Source organism: Elaeis guineensis, chromosome 1 (genome assembly GCF_000442705.2).
Source record: "Elaeis guineensis isolate ETL-2024a chromosome 1, EG11, whole genome shotgun sequence".
In the NCBI taxonomy this organism is placed as follows: Eukaryota; Viridiplantae; Streptophyta; class Magnoliopsida; order Arecales; family Arecaceae; genus Elaeis; species Elaeis guineensis.
The window spans coordinates 155,715,736-155,743,126 of NC_025993.2; the positions used below are offsets into that span (position 1 = coordinate 155,715,736).

A 27,391-nucleotide genomic window follows, 5' to 3' on the forward strand; every position below is an offset into this window, starting at 1 on the left:
GATCTTCGTTCGATCACCAATCCAAAATACTCCATTCAACCGGAGCTAGCCAAAACCGATTAGACTGAAGTATCCTCAAACGGCAACTTGCTCATCAACCTCTTCCCTCTTTTCTAGTATTACGACTCGATGTTATCAGATTCGACACAATATTCAATTCCAGTTACCTTGTTGAACGGGGTTGCTCCATAAAATTCAGCAGAGGGGATGGCAACAAACATTAAGGGAATGAATACGCTCATATGCCGTTTGAGATAAAATTGCATTGGAAGTCTTTGCCACCTAAAATGTTTCCTTCCTCCATAGGTCCAACTACCATAAAGGAATCCATTAAGATACTCGTGCGACCTAAAAGCACTGGATGGGGGAGTTGGTTGAACCTATCAGCAGGCAAAGTAGGGTCTAGGTGGCAGCAGCCAGACAGGGCGGGTGCCATAAGAGGTTGTCAGGTACCATTAGATCATTGCTTGCAATAAATAGTTTGCAATTCAAGCCTGAAATATGTTCACGAAACGGATAACTTAAAATGCATTCCATTATGTAATTGAATGATCTTCTTCTTTTTTTTTTTCTTTTGGGTACTCAAATGATTTAGATAGTTGCCAAAATAAACAATTGTTATTTTGGATAAATACACATGTGAGGACCAAAACTTTTCTTTACCCATCAAAGATATTTTGATTGCAAGGCCGAAGGAGAATAACAGTAAAACAGTTACCACACCCCAGATAATCCTCATTATGGCTTCCAAAGACCAAAGCCAGCTTCCTTCTTCATGCATTCTTTTAAGGAGAATTGGTCCAATGCATACGTAGCTACTGTGCATGGTAGTACACAACAAGATCATGCACAACAGTGGATAGCTCAGCAGAGACTGTCCAGAGAGTTAAGGGGAAGCAATGTCAGGGCAGTTACAGCATATGGTTCTCCTTCTCGTCTGCTGCTTTCCGCAACCGAACTGGTGATCTCGAAGGAACGAGGCCCCTACTATCCTTGTCACTACTCACAGACCCATCAGCTTTCACAGAATTACGATCTGCCAGGGGAGGGTTGTCGACCAAGTGTGCAGAATCCATTGCACGCGGCAATCTAAGGGGTACATCACCCCTAGTCCTAGGAGCTTCATTGGTTTCTCGCACGGAGGATGGCAGAGGTTCAGATGGAACAAGCTGAATTGTTGACTTGCGCCATTTCTTCCTCCGGCTTTGCTTAGAAACATTTTGATTAACCTAAACAATAGCAACTCTCAGTTAGCATATCAGGGTCTAAACTAGCGATGGCAAAATAAATAATTGAACCAAAATAAGTAAAGCAAGTGGGCAATTAGCAATTAGCAAAACACAAACAAAATGAATAATACCGTAAATCAGAAAAGCAAGCCTGAATCTGAACCATGCTTACCATCAAACCACAATGCATGCATTATATAAGGCTGCAGACTAGCATGAAATAAATTAACTTTGGCAATTTGATAATATAAAATAATCAATAAAACTTTGGATATTAAATCAAAACCCAAATTTTGCATCTAAGCCAATATGACGTCAAGAATAGTCCTTTCATAAGCTAGAAATCAACTGCTGCACATCATCAAAGTAAATAACTTCCTGGTCAATGCTTGAGACTAAGCCAATCCAGACTTTCAAGGTTTTAGGCAGCATTTTTTCCCAAGAAGGTTCATAGTTTCATGACTAATAGGAATAGCAAGATAATCTATTATCAACTCCGACAAAAACAGCCTTGGAGAAGAACAAGGCTTCTATATTTTGTTGTTTTAAAGTAGAGTTTCAAATCACTTATCCTGATGTTTGTGCATAACCAAGATGTTTACTCTGAAAAAGAAAAGCTACAGTTGCTTGAATGCCCATTAAAGAGTTAATCAGGTACTGGGATTACTATACAGTGAAAAAAAACAAAGAAAAAACATTGCAGGGTTTTTTGAAGAGCTTTAAATTTCATTCTCTACTACTATGAAAAGAATTCAGATATACAACAGGAAATTCAAATTCTAGGTCATCAGCTCTATGAAAATTTTCATACATCCAAATACTAGTGCTTGCACCTCTCTGCAAGGTACATATGTTTATAGAAACTCATACAGTCATGATTTAAAAGAAAACAATATATGCAAAAGAACAATATAAAATAACTAGATTTTCAGTCATATATGCGTATTTTCATTTTTTATGGTAGGCATATATGTGGATTTTTTAATAGTTCTAAGCAACAAATAATGATGTTATTGGGAAAGAAATAACTTAGGTGCTGTTTAGTATATCACCAGTGATGTGATTATCAGGATGATATGATCACCAGAGTGATGTGAGCACTGAGGTGAGGTGCAAATACTGGGGCGAGGTGTGATCATTATATTTGGTATATCACTGGAATATCACTAGGAATAGAACTTCATTGTATTTGGTATATCACCAAGTAGTGATAGTGATAATGTATAAAATACCATAATAATCTAACACATTGGTATATAATAATTACTCTACAACTTGATTAAACATTCTTCATTCATAACTCACAAAAACATATAATAGTAATAGTAGTAGTAATAATAATAATAATATTTATTATTGTTGTTATTGATATATTTTGATGAGGCTATTAAAATGATATTATGATTATATTATATATAATCGAGCTTAGCTAGACTTAGCCAATTTTGACCATCAATATCAGAAGTGTCCGTTAGGAATGATTTAGCCCATCAAAATAAAATGAAGAAAAAAAAAATATGAAGAGTTTAACATGATCCATTCATGCCAATTAACCATACCTGAATATAAAAGTAAAATAAGCATCCAATAAATAAATTTAAGGCATCCAGCTATTTAACTAAACATGCCAATAAAAATAAAACAGGCATCTAGTAGATAAATAAAAGGGGGCATGACTAAAGTTTTTCTTCTCCGCTTAATTTAGTGATTAAGGACATTTTTGTCCCAAAATAATATGAGCACATCAGCAATACCCTGTGATATGCTATCACCTAGGGTATGTATGGTGATAGCATCACTGCACAATGCAGTGATGCTATCACCGAATTTATCATTGGATTCTTCATTACTGGATGGGATTTTGCAACGTCAAATAAGGTGATCACATCACCTAACCCACATCACTGGGGTGATGTGAAATATCAACCCATACCAAACAATACCTTAGTCATTTGAAAAGCAAACATTGAAGCCCATAAAAATTCATGTGACCTGAAAGGTAGTCTTAGTTCAGTAGTTGAGCAAAATGCTTAATAAAGGCCTACTAGGAAGATGCAAAATGATGTTTACAGAGGCCTCAGTATTATATTTGCAGAATGATAACAGAAGATGCTTAGTATGAATCAAACAGGCTGTGTTGCTATTTTGTTCTCAATGCAGGAAGAATGATTAGATAATGAATTCCGGATCCTGGGAACAAAAAAAGACATACCACAGTATTCCCAATATCAGTTAAGGGCTTTCTTGGCTGCACATCTTGATTTTCTTTGGCTAGCCTCTCACTCAGCGCACTCTGAAGCAGCATGGCTCCATTAGCTACCAGTTCCCTGCTCTTCTCATCAACATGATCAAATGAAGAATGACTCCCGCCACTCTCTGTCGCCTCTGCATGGGATGTCTCTTCCGACACATTATCAACGAAGCCACCTTCCCTGTTACTACACTTTGAAGGAATGCACCCACAAGAAGCAGTGCATGTACTACCAGCAGCTCGGCACTCGCATTTCTTAGTTTTACAGAATGAGCTCCTTGAACAAGAGCAGCACTGATCAAACACATTCTTTTCAACTTTAGGTTTTCCCTCCTCACTAGATATCTCTGATTTTGAATTTTCTGAAGCATGACCATCCCCCCAGTGGAACTTCATATTTTGAGATGCTTTAGAACGTGTTTTCACCATCTTCTTTCCAGATTCTACCCAATCTTCATCACCCAAGTCAGATTCAAACTCATCTGACTCAGTATCAGATATATCCATATCATCCAACAAATCCATAGTACTCCGAGCTTGGTTGAAAAACTGGGAGGTTCGTGGAGCCTATATCAAATGGATACTTATTAGCCATGAATGTTAGGAAAACATCTATGCGTGATAAAATTACAGTATTAGCAACTAAAGGAAATAGAAATAACAAATGGAACAGCATGATCATAAGAGATCCTTGAAGTGAGAATGGATCACACATACATCAACATCATGCAAAAGTACCACTCATATTATGACCAGGAATTCCAAAGACAATGTTGTGAAATAAATCTAGACTGCAGGATCTCTAAAACAGTACATATAAAAGAGATCCCTAGGTTTTTCCTTTACAAGCTCATTATAGAACCAGAAACAATAAAACAGGTATTATGAAAAACTTTAACCAAAAGTAGAACTTATGAAACCACTAGTGCCAAGTAGAGGAACATACATTCCAGCAGAGTATAAAAAAATTGAAAGTAGCAGACAGAAAACAAAACTAAGCAAATATGAACTATGATTATATAATTCTACACCAGAATGCACACATAATGAGCTGCACTATGCATAAGCCAGATACCTTGCGCAGAGCGTAGGCATGCCCATCTTCTCCAGAGCCAGAGATATTGGGCCCAAAACTTCCAGCAGACTCCTTAGAATTTCCCTTCAAAGATGACTTCTATTTAAATTAAAAAAAAAAAAAAACAATAATCAGACAAGGCATAAGAATTGATAGGGTAATGAATGACAGCAATGTTAACAAAAAATAAAAATAAAAATCAACCAAAGCTATGATTTAAAAAGAAGATAGCATAGCAAATTAAAAGGCGAAAAAACTAGCACATTCCTGAGGACAGATTATGACGAGAACAACAGACTAAGAAATTCTACGAATCAGAATATTGTGAAATAAGAGGGCCATTACCAAATGATGTATGTTGCATTAGTGAAAATTATGTGAAGTGTATGGAAGGTAAAACGACATGCATATGAGTAAAATAAAAACAAGAGAGACTATATGCAACTGATTTGACTTTGACATGTGCCATGAGGGATTAACACTTGATTATTTGGTGTAATTAAAAGCTATTGTAGTGCTGAAGAATTGCATTGAACTTAGTCAAGACATTCCTCTCCCAAATCAGAAGCAAAGACTGACTTTAATTGCACCTTTAAGCCCCTGCCATGAGACAACTACACAATAGCAGAAATCTGTAAAAGCTGGAACTTATTTTCATACGGTGCATGTTGCCTGACATATAATATGATTTGCACCATGCAATTATAGTCATGACCTTGGATATGAATAGAACTGACATGTCATTTGCAGGACTTTCATGATATGCAAAAATTTGTCCCAATACCTCCATTCGTTCGGTCTCACATTATTTAGTGAGGGCCATATAACTCATTTTACTTCTACATCATGTGCGATCCTTCGTAAGCCAACCAGACAATCAATTTAAGGCTTATTGGTTATAAATATTAGATCGTGATTGCCACATGAAACAGTTATGACTATGGCTTGAATCCAGTTGATTCCTTCGAAAATCTTGAATTAAAAGAACTCCATTTAAAAATTAAACTGTGAAAGCAGTCTTCTCCCATCTGATTGCAATCATTCAAATGTAAGGGAATTTAAGCGGACTTTTCACAACAACAGATAAATCGTTATAGAATCCCAATTCTGCAGAGGGTTCACTCAATTATTTCATGTGACTGTAAGCAACTCTAATGCTGGAGAGAGTTTACAAAATCATTGATCAGGTTAAAGGTGAAAAACTGAATTGAAGATCAACAGGAGCAACACCTCTTTGTATAGTATGAATACAAATGTAGAAATGGAAAAGACAGTTCCTACCACAAATCTCAGAAATTTGAGATGACAGTTCCGATGCTATCAGTCATAAGAAATTGATCACATTAAAAAGAGAAATTAGTGTCCATATTTAGGGACTGTACTAGCAATTCTAGTAGTAACACAAGAGAAAGCCAATTTGGTGACAGTTAAACATGTATGGATTTTCTCATATAGGAGAGAAGAGGGGGTGAAATAGAGAGAGAGAGTGAGCTACGGGAAGGAAAAAGTAAACCTGCTGGTTTCGCTTATGCAGTTCAACCATTTGCGCTTCCAACTGTCTAACCAGGCTATTCAGTCTAACCACCTTTTCCTTCAGTTCGCTTATTACTGAATCCTTCTCTCTGCAGTTCACTTCTTTATCCCATAACTGGCACCTAAAAAGGAACAAAGCAGTAGAGGAGCAAGATAAGTTGCAAGTAACTTGCCAGATATAGAAGCATAGTGATAGTTCTTGATCACTTTAAAAATACTAAAATATCCATTTTCGTTAGTATGTACACAATCTGCTCATAAAGATGACAGATTAACACATACAGAGATCCATACATCCATTCCACTTTTCTATTGTCAAAAAAAAAAAAAAAAAAAAAAAAAACAGTTCACCTATAACATAAGAACCAATTTGGAAAGAAAGATTTTTGTAAAGTTAGTATATGCCTCGAAATGCCTAAAATGTTACAAAACTACAAACTAGCCCCTTGAAAGTAGACAAACATATCATATATAAATTTTGGGCACGATGTAGGTAGACCATAGTTTCAACTCAAGATGGTGTAAATAAGCTAAAATTTTCAGGAAAACAATAAATAAATTTGATTAAATAGTCAAAAACCAATTAAATCTTAGTCATTACACATAACTAAGGTTAGTTCAAGTAGTACCTTGAGGAGGATACTAAGTTAAATAGATAGTTCATTAGATTTTTTGCTTCAGCAAGTGAACGGACTTGATTCCAGCGTCCTCTGCCACTAAAGACACGTTCACGCTCCTCAGCTTCTGACAATTGTGAGGCCATGGATATAAGAGTGCTAGAAGAAGTTGCCAGCATATTTTCAAGTGCTGAAATCCTGGAATTTCTTGCACTTGGAGACATCGTCTGAGGACAATCACTGAAAGTGAAGCATTATATTAGACCAAGTTCACAACTAAAAAACACAAACTATCAGAACTCTTAGCCACTAATCAAATCATAGACAAGCACCAAATACAGACCTCATAATTTTCTGCTTAAACATTTCAGATTCTTCCTTTAGTCTTAATACCTCGTTAGCCATGGCAGCCCTCCTGTTCACAAAAAAATACATATATGTATATCAGGTGACCATGATTTAAAGTATCAAACTCTCTGAACAAGCATGTAATTTTTATAGGACCTTTCTTTTTTCTTGTTTTGCCCAAAAATATTTGACACATCCCCATGTGTGAAATACGTATGTCACACATCTCCATTTTTGATAGTAACAAAGGACCAACTACAAAACTTGAATATGGAAATTTCAGTACCCTAGAGCTATTTAGAAAAACTAATTTCGATTGAAATATTGAGAAATTTTGCTTTTTATTTAGCACAGTTAAATAAAACTTTGGAACAAGATGGCATTATTTTGCTAATATCAATTCTTATGTCAATGCTACCGCTTCTACCACACATCTAGGTCATGACTATTGCTATTATCAATTCTACCCCACCCATCCCATTAGGGCATCACGTTCAGTACCCGCCATCCGTCTCCCCCTCTAACATCATTTATTTCTTTCTTTATTTGTTTCTTTTTCTCCTTATTTCCTATCTTCCTTCTTGTCCCTTTCTTTCTTTCTTTCTTTTTCTTCTTCCATCCTTCTTTCTTTCCTTTCTTTCTTTCTTTTCTTCTCTCTTCTTTCCTTCCTTTCTTTTCCTCTTCCCTGCCTTCCTTTCTTTCTTTTTTTTCTTCATCTTTAATTCCTTTCATATTTTTTCCCTTTTCCTTTCTATTCTTTATTCCTTCCTTTCTTTTTCTTCTCCTGCTCTTTTCTTTCGTTTTCCTCTCCCTCTATTCCTTTCTTTTTTTCCTTTTTCTTCACCTTACCTTCCATTCCTATTTTTTCCTTTTTCCTTTTCTTTCCTCCCTTTCTTCTTTCCCTACATTGATGGGTTTCGAAGTCACGCCCCCATCTCAATCACATTTCCTCATACGAATGGAACTGATGTAGTCCTACTGAGATTTGAAACATTGCTTATGTCATGTCCTATGGAACTATCAGACATTGTTGGGCATTTAAATGTGGTGATAATTTCCCATAACATCGAAGTAAACAAGAGAATAATATATCAGCTTCTAATCTGAATCCCGCTTCTAAATGTCAAAATAGTATCCAAGGCAATATTGTGTCCTATATCTAGTTATGCAGGTTTACTTGAATCCCATACCCTTAAAAAGGTACACTTCCTACATAAAGAGAGATGACCTTGAGACGCAGGAAGACCATACCAGTTCATGCAATACATTAATTACATAGGAGCTTTCACAAAAGTATCCTTGTGATATATAAAACCTATATTATAGAAAATTAAGAACCTTATCTTTCCTCCAAAAATTTTATATTTCTGAAAAGTAGTGATAACTAAGACCCATAACAAACATTTTAATATCTAAACCACATCCAACTTAGATATTCCATAAATAAATAACGCATTTGCTTTAATAGTTTATGCCAAGAAGAACACATTGACAATAGGGCAATGCTGTAAGCCATCACCTTTGTGGGACCCCCATAATCCAGCATCCTCTTTCAGATCCCTTAAAATCCTTCCAGATCCACTTTCTTGAAAGGGCTTTTGAGTAGTGAATCTTTTCGTTTTTATTCACCTTTGGTAGATCTTTAGACAAGCAAATTGCCTTCTCAAATTTTGTTTAATTAGGAACCACTTCTTTATGAATATATGTCTCCACTCCTCAATTGCATCAATTTCTTATGATGAGTACTCCAAACTTATGACTTTTGCTACATACATATTAGCTTATTTGAAGTTCTATTTCAACAAAAGATTTTTAACAAATACTTCATTCTTCTACAGTCAGCATGCCCTACCTGTCCCATGAATACAGGAAAAGAAAAACAAAGAATTTACAATTATGTTTGAAGCCCTTACATTTAGTTCTAGACGTTTATTTGATCTTGTTAGACATAATAGAAACATGTTATATTCTGAATCCATTTACTTGGAACAAGAATACCTTTCAAAAAAAACTATCATGTTGCCAAAATATGCTTTTATTCTAAGAGCACATGTTTTTTATATGTGTTTTGCACCTCGTACCCCCACCTCTACAATGACTTGATAAATTACAAATTGAGCAGATGAAAACAAATTATCAACTAAATATAACTACAGTTAAATATAAACAATAAATATATGTAGAATAGATCTTGTTAGACATCATATATGATCTTGTTAGACATCATATCAAATTACCTTCTCAAATTTTGTTTAATTAGGAACCACTTCTTTATGAATATATGTCTCCACTCCTCAATTGCATCAATTTTTTTATGATGAGTACTCCAAACTTGTGACTTTTGCCACATACATATTGGCTTATTTGAAGTTCTATTTCAACAAAAGATTTTTAACAAATACTTCATTCTTCTACAGTCAGCATGCCCTACCTGTCCCATGAATACAGGAAAAGAAAACAAAGAATTTACAATTATGTTTGAAGCCCTTACATTTAGTTCTAGATTTTTATTTGATCTTGTTAGACATAATAGAAACATGTTATTCTGAATCCATTTACTTGGAACAAAAATACCTTTACTAAAGGCAAAAAAAACTATCATGTTGCAAAAATATGCTTTTATTCTAAGAGCACATGTTTTTTATATGTGTTTTGCACCTTGTACCCCCACCTCTACAATGACTTGATAAATTACGAATTGAGTAGATGAAAACAAATTATCAACTAAATATAACTACAGTTAAATATAAACAATAAATATATGTAGCATAAAAAAAAGTACCAAGCCAAGTCAAAGCAGACAACAAAGAAAAACCTGTAGTGTTCATTTTCATATCAACAATCTAATATATAGAAAATACAGGGAAAAAGGAATGCAAATCTCAAATGTAGAGTGGCAAATGAAATGGAAAAGGAGTGTCCATGCTAACATGTAAGCTTGTCATTGCCTCAATTCTAGCAATGAGGATACGTGCAGTGTTCCATGAATGAAATAGTATGATGGAGGAGTAAGGGCACAAAATGAATACTGCAAACTCTAGAAATAAGGCATACATACAAAGCCAGTTGAAAGAAAAGTATTCAAATTAACTATATTGCATAAATTGAGATAGAAATTCTAAAGACATGCAGCTGAGATATTAAAAATATATACGGTCATTATAATAGTTTGTAATAGGGAGTGGAGGTTCGATAATTCACAGTTATGACTATAGATGCTCATATCACATTATTAGCCTCGTCTTATCTCAAAAAAGATGCTCATATCAGATTAGGGCCATTCATATGCGAGTCAAATCAAATGTGGGTTCGATGAACTCATTCTTGCTCATTTAATAGGTGCATGCTTGCCACAGTCAAATCAAATGTGGGTTCGATAAACTCATTCTTGCTCATTTAATAGGTGCTTGCCTGCCACACAAATCTATCTGGACTACACAAGCTGAGACCATAAAGCATAATAAGACCATCTTAGGTTGTTTTGCCCTTTATTTTGTACCTAAACTGATTTACAGACATAGTAATCTTTCCTTGATATACTAATGTTGGAGTTCTAAGTACAAAGAATATATAAGCAAACTTAACCATGCTTATTGGTCTTTTCTTGTATAAGAACAACTTTATTCTTATCTGAATAGCCCGAGTTCTAGAATTGTTTCTTTCAAATTTGTATGAACTTTCAGGATGTAGATGAGGTACCAAAAGAAGGGATAAACTACTACTGAAAAAAATAGCCCTTACTCTTGCATTTGTCGCTCATATTCTGAACGTACTTCATGGACCCTTACAGTAACCTCAAGTTCATGCTCAATGGCCTGCATCAGTGCCTTTTAGAAAACAATAAATTAGTACTAATGAGATACATGAGAGTACAAAAGCACAAATCTGTAGAATGTCACACTAAGATGTCACATTTGTATGGGATAAAAGGAAGGTCAAAATTTTGGTTTTAGGTACCTGAATTCCTGGGCCATGTCCATTACCAGGGCCTGCATGAAAAAAAAAGCAGATATATAGATAAGAACAATGAACAAGAGAAAGATCAAAGAAAGCAGATATTAATAATCAGTGAACAAGAAAAAGACTGAAGAAGGTCTTAATTACACCAAACAATTGTTTATCTAATTCTCATTACCAGAGCCATCACGAGAAGAAGACTTTTTTGCTTCTAGTAGCTCCTTCAGTCTTTTGGTGGCCAATGCAGCTTCTTCAGTTTTCCGCTGCAAGACCTTCAAGACAAAAACTGAAAAATTTAATACAAACTAAATGATAAAACTGACTGGTAAAATATGTAAACAAAATGTCTACCATCTTTTGCCTCTGATTCAATGCCAACAACTTATGCATCTCATACTCATTCCTTCGCCCTTCCTTCTTAAGCTATTAAAGAAAACAGCTGATTTCATTAGCACCTCCTGTCATTATGATAATACATACATATATATGTATATATAGTATGATCAGGGAAAATAAGTCATAAGGCCACCACTATGGGATTCCTATATAATCTTAGACTAAAAAATATGTGCTTACATGAGCAGTTCTATTTTAACAAACAGAAGAATAACAGGCTTTATGCCTAAATATGTTGATAATAATGCCCAAAAATTTTGAATAATAGAAAAGAAGTGCTCATTCAAAAAGGAAGAAAGACCTAAATACATAGATATAGACACAAGAATGAATGCTTGCAGCCATACATATATGTGAGTGTATATCGGAATTAGAATTCCTTGAAATTACTCCAGAACAAATATCACTGAAGAAAAGACCACACTAAGTTTAAAAATTTTAAGGTTTATCTCATCACCACTTGCCTTCGTCCAATTATTCCTTATAATTATACTTATTTTTTCACATCAATGTTTTTGGATAAGGTGCACAGAATTTTCAAAACAAACCCATGCCCATATTTCCAGCTAATTTTTCCTCCACTAGGACCTTAGTTGTCAAAATTAGGAGTGAGTGCAGCAGAGGATGCAGGTGAGGGTTCAAGGAAAAGGAATATTTTAGAAACGCATTTAAGGAACCGGTTGCCAGTTTGAGTTTATGGGACATGTTACCCTTGGTAGAAGATTCTAGCTACTAAGTATGAGACTGATAAAAGACATACAATATTTATACAAAACTTATATTACACCATATAATTAACAAGTTTATACACTATGCACCAAGCATTGTATTCTAGATTTTAAGTTTAGCACATGACAGAATTAGATAGGCTAGGAAAAAGATTATTGATTAGAATATTGTCACTATTGGTTCTTGAATCTAATAAGCAAATAGCAGATCTTAAAAGAATAAACCAAAACATCAAATAATTGAAACCAAGCTTGTACAAAAACATAGTAACATTTGAATCACAAATTATTAAAAAAAGAAAAAGAAAAACAACAGCAGCGCAAAGTACCTGCAAAACTTCCTTTTCACGTGAAGCCTTCCATGATCTAAACTGTTCTGATTCTTGCTTAATTTTTTGTTGTAATTGAACCTAATTATACCAACAAAATCAGAAGTCAAAATCAGTTTATGCATAAAAAGGCGGAAAATACTTTATTTAGAAGGCAGGAACCTTTTGGGACTTTATCCTTTGGATTTCCTCTTGTAACCGTTTAGCTGCTTCATCACTCTTCTGTTTTTGTCTCAACAATTGAGATTGAGCCTCTTGTTTTTTCTTCAACTCAGAAACCTGCAAAAGGGATTTAAGATTTAGCATATGAAATGACAATCATTAAAGAAATCAGACTCATATATACAGACCTGGGCCTCAAGCATGTTTAGTTTTTGAAGATAATCTTCCTTCAATTTTTGAGCACCCTCATCTGAAGTAGACGATATGTTTGCAAGATTAAACTTGAGTACTTCAATCTCTTTCTGCAAGCAAATAGAACATAAGACACATCCATGAAAACTTTCAAAACTAGAATATTTTATAAACAAATCATACCTGCAATGCTCTCTTTTCTTGCTCAAGCTCTAACAGCTTCCTTTCATAATGCTGTTTTAGAACTGATGTATCTGCCTTAGCAAACTGTTTCATTTCCGCCTTAAATCATAAAAGGAAACAAAGCAAAAAAAAAAAGTCATGTCAGATTTTGTGCACATGATTACAAATGTAAACAGGGAAATAATGTGCCCGACATCTCTTCAGCCAAAGGAATTTCATAAAACTTCTCAAGTATATGAAAAGTGTGATCGAAATTAGGCATCAAATATGAGAGTAACAGAAACAGCCTTGTGAAAATTTAGACATGTTGAACATCAGCATATCTGAAAATATAGATTATTCATATTGTTGCATGGTAACTTATAGTTCTTGGTTTGGAAGAAATTCTGCAGCAAGATAATGTAGTTTCAGTTCTTTGATTTAAAAATACTAAATTTCTAATTCTATATCACTCGACTGAAGCAAGAATCTCTTTGATTTAAAAATCCATGCCTTCATTCATACTGTCTAATGGATACACAGCCACAAAAAGCTTGCAGCATCAGTCAAACAGTCAATAATCAAATTAAGCATCATCCGACATTACCTCTTTTTGCTCTAGCCGTTTATCCAGTTCCTGGAGCTCTTGATCCAGTTTGTCTTGCAGTGTAGAATGTTCCCTTTCCTTTTCTTCCTCCTCAGCTTCACCTGGGGAATATACACCAACACCAGTAAATGGAGTTAGTCGTTGCAACATGGACATGTTGATATACAGATCAAATAAAAAAACATCTTTTTCACAATAATAAAACAAATAGCATAATACCACAGATAAGCTACTAACCCAATATAACCAACACAAATGGTCCAATATATGGCAATATAGGTTGTACATATCTGTTCTAGAAGCAAAGCAGTGTTGAGATTTTTTTTTTTTATAATAAATTAGAGATTTAACAAGATTAGTAAATCATGTTTTAACAAAATATGGGATTCAAAGGAAAAAACAAAAATGAGGGTCACCTTAGCAGGTGCCTCAAGGACTTTAAGAAGCCCACCTTCATTAACCCAAGTAGCATGTCAATATCCGCATGGATGTGAGGTTCAGAGTAATGTTAACGGATTAATATTCCTAATTTTTCTGCAACACCTATGTCCCTCAAAATCAACTTAATTTTTTTTTTAAAAAAAATCTATTATTTATGCTTCAGGGGAACTAATCTCAACCCCTTTGGCATCCAAAAAAAAAAAATTACAAAGAAGCATAAGCATGAGACAAGGTAGGATTGGTGATAAAGATTAAGACCATGGAAGATTTCATGGGAAAAAATACAGGAATATATTTGCCAGCCAAGAAATTTGATCAACTGCAGTTAGATGCCTGATGACAGTAAAACAGTCGACGTGTAATAATCAGGACAGTTTCCTTAAATATTTAAAATGAAACCAGTCACTGAAATGAATATGGTTCTTCAGTTATTTACTGCAATCATCAAGTATTTTCCCATCACAACCTGATGATGTGTCATCCAGAGCAAGGTGATCCATGAAGCCATTCCCACAAGGGCTAGAAAAGTTCTGCACCCGCAGCAACTCTGCTTCTAACTCCTGAATCTTTGATACATAACCTTTTACCAGATCCAATTCCTGTGAAAGCACCTACCAAAGAAAGATTAAAACGAGGAAGACTGTGACCAATAATAATTAAAAACCAGAACTGTCATAGAAAATAACTCATGGTGCATTTTCATCTCCAAACCTGAGTTTTGTCCATTTTATCAATCTCATCCCATGGTTTTCCACTACGAGCTGACTCAATCTTCATAACCAGCTTATCCTTTTCCACCTGATCCAACAATTCAAGGATATGAAGGCAATAAAAGTATGGAGGCACAAGCATTAGCTGAAGATGGGACTAAAAGGGATCGGCTCTTTTTTAGCATCAAGAAGTTGAAAATCCTACCAGAAGACTTCCCTAACCAGAATGTCCTTACCCAAAATAACCATATGTCCACTGGGAAATCAATGTCACTACCATGGAGAAGACAAATTTTATCTAAATATACAGAATAAGAGGTAGAGGATATTTCTTAAAATAGCTCTTTTTCATTCTTAATAAGTGGTAAAGGCATTAAAAAACACTCCATAAACAAAAATGGACATTTTTTAATTAAAATTTATTTACCTGAGCATCAATGGCCTGTTGTGCAAGACGTTTGCAGGTGATATGACACTCTTTTAGCTCCTGACGGAGGTCTGTGTTGCTGGCCTCGAGCAAAGAGATTTTGTGTCGAAGAATCTACAAGAACAAAAATTAAATACCATAACAACTTCTACAAACAGCCACATACCATGGTAGAATTCTGTACCTGAAGTTCCTCTAGAGGTGCACCTCCACCACGACAAAAGAGAAGCTCAGCCTGCAGCTGCTCCAGTTGACTACGCATTCTTTGCATCTCTGCAGCCACTGGGTCACGGTTTATCTGCAATCACAAATATTAATTTACATCCAGTGATTAGAACATTTACAGTTACAAATGTCCACGTCCACAAAAAAAACATACCACCGCTTTGTTCTGGATGTTGCGTGCACGGTTGGCATACTTGAGAGTATTTATAGTCTCTTCAGCATTAGAGTCAGCAGGGCTAATGCAGGCTGTAACCAAACAGATATTAGAAAGCCACACTAATTCCAAACCAAAGAACACTTGAAACTTTTCTACTAATTGAACAAAGTGTAAGAATAGGAGAAAATCAACTTACCAATCATCACTGTTTTGCTATTACCACCAAGAGAATCCTGTCAAATAACTCCCAATCAGAAGTAGCTCAATTGAATATTTTATCTAGCCTATGTACTTATAATGTGTACATATCGTTAGCGAATGTCCCATGTCCGAGTGAATGCCATGTTTGTAAGTATTCAAACTAACAATTATGTAAATAAGACAAAATTTGAGCTAATTTTAAGACAGGCAAGTCCTGGTTCTAGCCAAATTTGATCTACAGCATAGTATAGGGTCCTCATAATACATATGATTAAGAAAAGAATTGCAGTCTGTGAGGTATAAATGTGTCTACTCCCACATATATTTCTTCTACCTTTTATTTCCTTTCATAAAATTTCAAAATTCAAATCATTCATCGGAATATATAATTCAAAAATAAGATTCACTAAAACACCTATGTCGACCATAGTAGCAGGAATCTTACATTTATGGTGGTCCAGACATTTATCCTCGTAGTGTTTACAAAGCTTTAGCTTTGCCTATGTTAAGCAAACCCTCAACTTTCCACAAACCATAGCCCATTTCCCCATATGCAATAGCCTTCATAAAAACTAATTAACAACAAACACATTTGCCCCAAACCTCACTCTGGCAGACCACATCAACATTCAGATGAACTTGAAGGCATTGTATAGGATAAATACAACCCACTGCGGGTAATACAACAATTTTTTCACACATCTTTTGCGAGTACAATGAATTTTACAGGAATATAGGGTCATAAAATGGAAAATAGAAATAATCTTGCTGCAAAATTAAATCTTACATAAACTATTGGTGTCAAGGATTTAAATTCATTTAACAGGGATAGCACAGTTTTCAGACATCATAAATTCAAGGTCAAAATCCTGGCAATAGCTCCATATTAGTATTTAAGTAGCAACATAACCGTGAAAAATGATGAATGGTATTTACTGTAAAAGAGACAACAGAAGTTAAGATGACTTTAACACACGTGAAGAATATTACAGATTCATTTATGACCATGCATCAGAGATTCTATGAGATATAAGCAGAATATAGTGGAGCTATGCCATAATTGATTATATCTTGACACAAAATTGAAGTATAACCTTGAATGGAAACTTATTGGTAACAATATTCAACAATCAATGGCATATCCTACATAATGTGCAAAGAGATATTCCAGCAATTACCCTCATATCATTAAAACTTATAAAAAGAAGAATGGGAATAAAAAACTGAATTCACTTGGCAGGCATCTATGTCGAGCATGAGTTGGCATAATGAAATGAAGTATGAAAAAATGAAGCAAATTCCACACCTTGACATGCTAATGCCTGGTTACTTGACCATTAAATTGCAGCAAAAACAAAAGGAAAGTTAATCTCCTTACCTGCAAAAGGCGAGTTAACTTGCTATCACGATATGGAACATGTCCCCCTTCTTTGCGCTTCTTCTCATCACCTAATGCACTAATCACATTGCCAAGAGCTAGCAAGCCCTTGTTGATATGTATTCCTGTACAAAAAGGTATATTGATTGCCTAAAACTCCTATTAGTAAATCTAAAATAAAAAAGTGCACAGGAATGAAAAGAAATATTAATCACCCTCTTTGAGTCGCAACCCATCGGCTCCAGTACGTTTTGCACGTTCAGAACCAGCAAGATCCACTAGATGAAGTTTTGCAATTAATATATCATCACCAACATCATTGTTTATCGCTCCACTACATGGGTTATTAGCAATTTTCTTTTGCTCCATGCATATGGTAAAAATGGCATGCGAGCGACTACACAAGGCAAACACAGTCACAATAAATAAACAAGAGAGAACGAGAGAGCTATATCAGAATAACTATAGAACATTAAGCCGAAGATGGAATGAACATAGATAAAAACTCTAAACTCCACCTTGTAAGCTCTTTTGTCCATTACTAACCTTGATTGACTATTCATATTTGTACTTCCCGTTGCACGAGATAAAGAACCACGAGTCAGATATGATGCCATCTCCTCTTTTGACCTGACCTCAGCTTCAGTAACACCTGCAAGAGTGATCCCGCCATTGGCTGTTTCTCTAATTTGAATGGGAGCTCTGGACGGTGCTGCTGGTTTGGCAAGAGAAGCATTCTCAGATCTCAGAGCAGCATGAGGTTGTGGGTCTAACAAATCGAAGACCTCTTCCTTAAAAATCTGCTAATTAATAATTGTTAGTGAGACAGATTCTAATTGACATGTAGAAGATTTGCTCTAGTTGAAGCAAATTAAAAGGGGAGAACATAATCATAACAGTGAAGAAAGAACAATGTAAAAGCTTAAATGATTTTAAAAGCACAAACAGAGCTAAACTGTTAAATATATTTATATACCTAAGTCAAGATTCTGATAGTTCTAGATTTTAGTGAAGGCTCTTATGTTGGACAGTGTACCTCAATAAAAGATACTCTTATTAGAAACTCCATAGTGTCCTTCATAGTATCAACTTTCTTAAAGATCGTTTCCATCACTTGCGGGATAATACCTCTGCTATTATCTTCACCAGTGTAGTTGGTTCCCATTGTATAGGTTTTCCCAGAACCAGTCTACACACAAAACAATCAAATGTATGGATCAAAAAATAAAAGACAGCATGCAAAATATAAGAAATAAGAAAAGGGTCAGGAACAATAGCAAGATACCTGTCCATAGGCAAGTACAGTGGCATTGTAGCCACGGAATAGTGCATCTATAAGAGGGAGAATGCATTCTTCAAATATTAAAGAGGAGGGAGAGCCTGAACTCCCATAGACATGATCATACGTGAATGCATGTGAACCAATTTGCACCTGTCTCAGCAGTCAGTAGAATTAACCGATGAATAAATGTGATCCACGAAACATGGTTTTGAAGTAACATCATGGATGGAACAATCACTTGCACAAGCAAGGAAACTATCTGATGGATTGAATATAAAACAAAATTCAACGATCCAACTAAGGAGCACACCACAAAGACTCAAGAGTTGTCCACAGTAGCAATCAGGAAGATCAAAATTCCACAAAGAATATCCTTCTTCAGGAGAAAGTATATCAGAGCATATGAAACAAGATAACTACCATAGCCTAGAGAAAAATTTTTATAAAGATCAGAATTGACAAATCTATGAACTCCATCTAATTAACAGGGATTTAAAGTAGTATCAATTAATTAATCACGTGTGCAAGAAAACCTACAATCCCACTGGAGCACACTGCAGAGATTCAGGTTGAGGTCTACATCAGCAATGGCAAAGATCACAACTTCTCAGAAAAAAATCAGCTATTTTCCCAGCAAAGTATAACCAAGAGCCATCAGAAACATTTTTTATGGCAATGATTTAATAAAAGATCCGAAAAGGAAACAGAAAAAAATCTTGAAAAAAAAAACAGTGAAGCTTTAAGAAGCGTCTCGGATTAAAACAAATCTTGCAAAACGAAAAACTTCTCGCATATTACACCAAATTTATTCAGTTATTGCAACATAAAAAGAGGGTAAGGGTTAAAAAAAAAAAAAGCTAGACATTGGAGGAAGACAAGAGCGATCCAAACCTGAGGCCCCCCAGGAACAACGGTGACACAATCAGCACACCCCATGAGGAGCTCCATGGTGATCAAAGGCCGGATATTGACGGCGACCTTGACGCAGTCCTTCCGCGACGCTTTCGCCTCCTCCGAGCTCTCCATCAGTAGCTCTCAACGCAAGATCACAGGGCAAGAAACCTCAAGAAGCTTCGAAACCCTAAAAATCCAAAGAAGAAAGCTTAGGGTTTCGTGACGTCAGATCCGCAACCTCCAGAACCAAAAATTTTTCCAACAAAAACGAAATCTAACGCCAAAACCTATAACATACAATCGAGAAAAGGAACACGGAACGGAGGAAAGATCGTGGAACGGAGGGGCATCAGACCGGAAAACGGCCGAAGAGAGACGAGTGGAAGAGATTACCTTCAAGAATAGGGGGAAAATGGATAAACTAAAACTACGGTTTTCCTTCTTTCGTTCCTCGCCGTCTTTTTTCGCCCCTCTTTTCGGCGATCGTAGAGATCGGAGGTGGAGAAGAGAGAGAAGTAAGAGAAGATAATGTGCGAATGGGTGACCGCCCGCTAACGATTTCAAATTAGGGGGAGCCTCACGCGAGCGAGGACGCCCGTTGGTCGCGGATCTGAACGGCTGGCACGTGAGATAGTTGGCTGTATTTATGTCAGAAAATGGTTTAGATGACTAAAATATCCTCGCAAGGAATCCTATTTCCTTGAAATCGAATTCATTCGGAGATGGGGTTGTCGCCCGTTACGGATTCAAATTCAAATAGAGTGCAATGACTCGTATACCCTTTAATGTATTTGATGAGGTGGTGCATGCACGACGCCAAAAGCGACAAGAAATTGCCTGATTTGACCTTGACTCTGTACATTGTTCATTTCATCCAGCTACCTATATTGCATGAAGTGTCTAGGAAAAAATTTGGATGCCAACCTATTTACGTTGCATCCACACCAACAACCATGATTTACGGACCAATCAATGGCATGCTCAAAAGGCTATCAAGTAAAGAACGAGGATCAATGGGTATATTGTACGGAGCAAAAAGGTGTTGTTCAAACTAAATCAGGTCAAATTATTTTCACCAATATAGTCTAGTTTAAAATTAAAATAGTCTGATTTTATTTATGATTTTTATATAAAATAATTTAACGGCTTGATTTAATTTTACAAAAATATTAGATCAGGTCAAATCATAAGCTATAATATATATATATATATATATATATATATATATATATATATATATATATATATAGCATGGTGTGTAGCTGAAGAAAAAATCAGAGACAGCTGGACTTGATTCTTGGAGAGGTTACTTGGAGATATTGGTCCATAAGAAGAAAATAATTAGATTTAGGTCTCAGACAAACAAAAGATTAGATATGTACTAATGTATTTTTATTTTCTGCTATTGTAATTAATTTAAGACTAACGTATTATCTTTTGTTGAATCAGGGCCTTATACCAAGCATCGCAAAACTTGTCCCAGGTGCTGAGCATAGGTTCTATACAAGATATTGAGGGAAGCATGGTGGTTTTATGCATGTATTTTTAAAATTTCGTCATAGAACATACATAGATTAAATAATTTAATCTACAATGTATGCATAGATCAAATCTAAAACTATCATACAGGAACTATGATATGAACTAATTTGCATGTATGTAAATCTGAAATCTAAAATTCAACAAGTATAGATCATATCAATATGTAATTAGATCATATCTAAATTATATTTAGATCATATCTAAATATGAATTAACTTCAAAACTCCATACCTGAGCGCAGGTAGCAGATCACCATATCTGAAATCTATATAGTTAATTTTTCATAAAGCTCAACAGCCGCACATGTGTCCGACCTCTATAGATATCCACACGAAGCTCATGCGCTGATCGATCTTCCTGAGAGTGCTAGCTCGTGAAGGCATCATATTTTGACTGATCTAAGAGAAACATGAAGAAGATGAAGAATAAAAAATTTTTTTTTTTCTTTCTGGATCCATGCAACAGATCTCTACGATAGAGATCAAGAGAAGAATTCTTTCTTCTCAATTCTCCCATGCACAAGAGAGAACTTTTCTCTCTTCTTTTTATACCTTTAAGAAGAATTTTTCTTCTCTGATTTTTTAAGATGAAAATCAGATCTAATTTGATTTTTCATACTAAAAATCACATAAAATCCTAAGCTCTAGAAGAACCCAAAAGAGAGACCAAGAGAAAAATCGTTCTTCTCTCTTCTTCTCTCTTTTTCTCCTTGATCTAGAACTCTAGAAAGCCCCAAAAATCTAACCAGATTTTTTTAATATTTTTTTTTTAAATTTTCATGTTAAAAATTAGATCCAATCTAATTTTAATTTTAGAAAAAAATAAAAAAAAATCTGAGAGAAGAATTTCTTCTTCTCCAAGGCTGCGAACTAAAAAGAAGACCCTTCTTCTGCCTTCTCTTTCTCTCATTGGGAAGAACTTTTCTTCTCCAATTTTCTGCTGTAATACCAGCAAGAGAAGTCCTCTTTGATGCCTAAGAATCAGTAGTAAAAGCTTCACAAAATTTCTTCAAAAGGGATTGAGAAGGAAGCTTGACGCATAGGATATGGGGCGTCTAAGAGTTGGACGCCCCTCCTTTCTTCTTGGAGACCAAAAGAGGAGGAGACGCCCCTCTTTTTACATGAAAGAGAGAGAAGGATGTGGTACTTGTGTGGAGCATAAGATCTCATGGTGGTTAGGAGTTTAGGCATGGAGAGATCTTAAATAGATGGGTTTAGGAATTGGTTCAGCCTTATTTCAAATAGGACTCATGAATCTTGGTTAAGCTCTAACTAATTCTTGGATCCAATCCTAATCAATTTAAGAATTAGTTATAACAAACTAACTAATTAGGTCTTAGTCCAATTATGAAATCAATTAGGCCTCAATTCAATTAAAAATTAGTTAGATTAAAAATCTATTGATTCAGGGATTGATTCTTGATGGATATCAAGAAAATTTTTGATAATAGGGCTTGATCCAATCAAACATATTATCCAATAGGATTTGACCAATCAAAATATATATAAAATTAAATTGAATCTTATTCAACTCAAAATTTAATTTACATCCCTAAGATCAATTGGAACAAGTCCTGTCATTCAATAGGGCTGCATCCAATCAATCCAAAGCAAACCTAATTGAATCTAATTCAATTAGATTTGATCCAATCCCCATTACTTAATCAAATTGAGCAAATTAACAATCAAATTATTAATTAATTATTTTTTTAATTTATCAATCATTAGTAAATAATTTATTATAATATTTGTAAAAAATTAATCATCAATCATATTGATAATTAAACCCTTCAACGATTCATAATCATCGATCAGCCATTTGATCAGACGGTACTTCTTTGTGTGTGACTCCATAGGTTCGATCCGAAGTCGGTAGCACAAGAACAATTTCTGTACTAATCAATGTTACCATCTAGCAATGATTTTCGACATCTGGATAGGCCGAATGTATGCCCAATAATACTTTAGAACTCATGTAGATATAGTTACCGTATAATTCATCCTTTTGATACTCGATGCTCAAGGATGACTTTGAGTTAAACTATCAATCTAGGATGAGTGGTCCACATTGTGTCTCAATCTTAAAAATTCTGTAACTCCTCACTAGGAATACTTTGGTCAAAATTTTGATAAATTGAAATATAGTGATGCATCATCTCCAATTTTACTTGAAACGATCAATCCCATCTTGACTCGCACTCAGACTTCACAAGTACTTCTGTACCTAAAAACTTTCTATCATCGAATTAGAAATTCAGGTAGTCTAGCACCAAAGCACAGTGAGTTGCTTGCAAGTCACCAAGACAGCCTCAGGTCAGAGGGACATACATACCCATATCCCATCAGAGCAACCTTTGACAACAGAATGCTCCGAAAGTGATCACGCTCAGTGAAATATACTCCTATAAATCATCCGTATGTAATATCTGTGTCACCACATGCTTTGATTAAGAGGACAACCAATCAATATGGCACACAACGATCTACACTCGATATAATTATCGTCCTTATAACAATTGTATCATTTAGTCGCGAGCAGAATTTAAGAACCACATGATAAATCCTTCTTTATCATTTTGGAAGTAGTTCTAAGGACTTCATCATAACATATGAATTCTATTTAGGAAGATGTATTCCTTATGATGAATCTTGTTAGATAATATTTATCATTTTATAATTCATATATATATATAAAGCACAATCATCTACAACCTAGATGATTAACTTTAGGACATAATTTTTAATAACTCTCACTTGAACTAAAACCAATCAGATTGGTATCAAATACCTATCTTCCATTTGTGATCATCGAAATCTTTAGATCTGATTGTTCTAGTCAATGGGTCAGTCAAGTTCTTCTTTCGATCGATCTTCCTAAGGTCAACTTTATTTCGATCTTATTGAATAAGATGATTGCAATACATAAAGTATTTGGTTCTCAAATGAAACATCAGTTTTTCAGCTTGAGCTATATCTCCAGTACTGCTGTCAATACAGAAGGACTGGACCATCAATGAAGGGTGCCTCTCCAAGCTCGCTAATGAATTTTCATAACCAAACAACTTTTGTACCAATATTAAATACCTCAAAGAACTCTGTATCGCAAATAAACTGGCTACGGAATACTGTATGGAACCTTTCCAGTATGTCACTCCTCTTTTTAAGATAAAAAATAATCTGGCACAACTTTGTCATTTCAGTCTGACTAGAAACTGGAACCAATATTCCATGTATTTTAAATCAGATTCTCTATAAATGAGCTATTGGTCTTTAGTATTTCATAAATACTTAAGGATGGTTCTCATAACCTTTCAAACCTTTATGAAGAACAGAGATAATAACCAAGCTTTTATTCTCTGTAATGTAGGGATGTCATTCTTGATTAAGAGAATTTCATCCAAACAATATAGAATACTTTTACAGAACCATTAGTCCATTTGTACATGCAGGATTCTAGTTTGTTCTCAACGAAGCCATACATTCAAAACGTATATTCCAACTTCGAAAAGTTTAATTCAATCTGAATGAACTTAAGGATTGCCATTAGAAAAAATATCTCATCATAGTCAACACTATAATTTTGATAAAATCTTTTGGTAACTGGACAGAATTAATAGATCTCCACCTTTCCGTCTGCGTCTCTTATTCATCTAAAATCCACTCACACCCTATGGGTCATACCCCTTTAGGTGAATCAACGAATGTCCATACATCATCGATCTTTATGGACTTCATTTCAGATTTAATAGCTTTAAACCACTTCTCAAAGTTAGATCCTTGTATGGCATCTGTATGGGAGATCAAATCTCCATCTCGAATCTAAAAATCAAAGTATCTGTTCGGCTGACACGATATTCTACTATATCTACTCAAAGATGCCTTTACATCGGGCTCCGAATTTGATCCAATCAACTCTGATTCTATTGGTTTGTGTCAGAGTCGATTCCTCTACCTATCAAGCTTCACCAAGCTTGCACTTAACGATATCAGTCCTTCACCAAAGAACTTTCTTTTCAAAAAAAATATCTTAAAATTCATGAACATCTCATGTCCATCAGAAAAGTAGAAGAAATATCTCTAAAACAATATTTATCAGATCAAGATCCAAACTAGTCGGTTTGTGAATATTTCACATAAGTTTGAAACTTTAAATCTTAAGATAAGAGAGTATCAAATTACCTAAGTCCATATCCCATATGAAGTTTTGGTGACCAATTTGCTCAAAATATTCTCGAGCACATATCAAATAGTCTTTAAATATAACCTCAGACAGACTAGCAAATCTACAATGGATCGAACCATCTCTAACAAAGTTTAATTCCTCCTTTCAAACACCCTTTTAAATAGTGGTGTCTCAGGAGAGGTCCGTTGAGAGAAAATCCAATTATCTTCTAGATATATCAAAACTTACGATAAAGGTATTCACTTTATCGATCAAACTGATTAGTTCTAATACTCTTTGCAGTTTGTTCTTTTACCTCATTACGGAATCGTTTGAATATTTCAATCGATTCAAATTTGTGCTTTATAAGCAAAATGCACCCATGCCAAAATAGATCGTTAGAGATTTTAATAAAGTAGTAAGCTCTCTTCTAGCACTTATGTTTATGAGTGCCAATACATCCAATATGTATCAAACTCAGAACATTACTGACTCATACATCCTTTTCAATAAAAGGTGACTAAGTCAATTATACCAAAAGCAGATTTTAGTGACATTATCTAATTTAGGGTGCTAGTTAGATATGTACATTATTCTAACAGGCTATAGTACTGGATTTATATCATTTTCAATTGTCTACTCATTATTGCAATATCATTCACAATGATATCACAATAATCATTCTTATTGACACCATCAATAAAATTGGATAATAGTGATAATCACTTAAAATGACATCTTCAAGATTGAAAACAAGCTTGATGATTTCTAATGTTAAGACTGGAACAGACTTCTATCTCTTACATTCAGGAGTTTCTTACCTTTTACAAACCTTCTACTATCTTGAAGTCTTTTGCAACTATTTACAAACATGACTTATACAGTCGATATCCAATATCTAGGTAGTAGTATTATTAATAAAGAAACTTCAAGAAGTTATCATATAACTATCTTGATCAGCAAATATTTGTTGATTTCTCTTTTAAGCCTGTTTGGGTTAGCCTAAGACTTCTTGATCAATTCACTTAAAAACTATATTCAACTTTCGATACTGTCTATCAAAGTTAGGTCCGATAATGTTGTTACTGTCTAACAATGAATAGAGCGATAATATTCTAGCCATTTCTGAAAAGAGAATAATTGACCTATTAGTATATGAACTATTTTAAGCCTAAAGACTTGGACTTTAGTCTAAAAGTTCTCCCACTATTTTATACGAATTGATAGCCTGTACCTCCAATCCAAAAAATTACTTTAATTTTTTTAGTAGATACTAGAATCCACATAGATTGTATTCAGGCCTGAGTGTGGCTCGATCAAACGTAGTACATCCATGGGTAGGTTCATAACCAATTGTTTCTCACAATTTCTAGCAATCAGATTTCGTCCCAAGTATCTCTTCAGCAGGCGTGTGGCGCCTCCACTGAAAAATTTGATTATGTCCAATCATTAACATGACAATATCAAGTGCATCTAACAAATGAATATCCAGATCCGAGTGTGGTTCGACCAACCTGAGCATTGATCTGAAGGTATAATAAGATGGTTATATGATGGATGATAATTCTAATACGTAATAGACACCAGATGTATGGCACCTCCAATACCTATTTGGAATATTGGACTCATTATCACGCATCTTAATGGGAGGCTATAATCTAGTTATCTCCATAACTAGCTTATTTTATGGACCTAATAATTTAGAGAATTTGATTAATTTATTTTATAAAATATCGATCGACCTACAAATCATCAATCCTCCTACTGACTTCATCAAGTCATGTAAAGGATTAGTGACTGGCAGGTCCAACTGGCACATTATAAATCTTTCCACTGACTTTATCAAGTCATGAGAAGGACTAGAGACAAGTCGGTTCATGGTACCTAAATCAGTCATACTGATTAACCTTAATGACATGAGTCAATTTGAGTCACTTAGTGATCTAATCGGCCCAATGACTCGGGCTTAATTTTTGAGCCCCAATCAAGGTCCATTTGGTTTAATCAAAGACATGGACTCGACCAACTACAATTATTGTATTTGATCTAGAATATCCTTGACCTAATCTAAATCAACTATTGGTCAGATTTGATCAACTATCCTTTTAATTCATTAGGTCTTTGATTCTAACCTTAGGTCTAACCCAATTAAAAGGATCTGATTTGAGCTAACCCATATCCCATATTTTATACAATGTCATTAAATCTTTAATCATAATTTTAGATCTAAAATATATTTCTTAATTCTTAATTAAGTATAGCATTAATATGGGTTAAGGTTATTAATTAAAATTATTTTAATTTTATAAAATAATTTTACATCAATTTTATGCAAAATTTTCTGTTTTGAAAACTAGATCGGCTCACCCTTGAACTGAGTTGGCTTA

At 34.8% G+C, this 27,391-nt stretch overlaps 1 protein-coding gene across 1 annotated transcript; it reads right to left on the reverse strand.

Annotated features, from left to right (window-relative positions):
• Positions 1-510: 510 nt before the first annotated feature.
• Positions 511-19,896, reverse strand: LOC105039184 (kinesin-like protein KIN-4C). Its single transcript, XM_010915242.4, is given in 29 exon segments — positions 511-927; positions 930-1,229; positions 3,442-4,047; positions 4,556-4,654; positions 6,069-6,210; positions 6,718-6,945; positions 7,049-7,120; positions 10,795-10,880; positions 11,011-11,042; positions 11,189-11,282; positions 11,362-11,433; positions 12,464-12,544; positions 12,626-12,742; positions 12,814-12,927; positions 13,001-13,099; positions 13,587-13,687; positions 14,494-14,638; positions 14,739-14,825; positions 15,165-15,278; positions 15,349-15,462; positions 15,544-15,635; positions 15,743-15,779; positions 17,126-17,250; positions 17,341-17,522; positions 17,672-17,925; positions 18,162-18,314; positions 18,411-18,557; positions 19,299-19,488; positions 19,695-19,896. Coding segments are annotated over 28 exon segments (3,891 nt in total). The 5' UTR covers positions 19,434-19,488; positions 19,695-19,896; the 3' UTR covers positions 511-864.
• Positions 19,897-27,391: the final 7,495 nt, after the last annotated feature.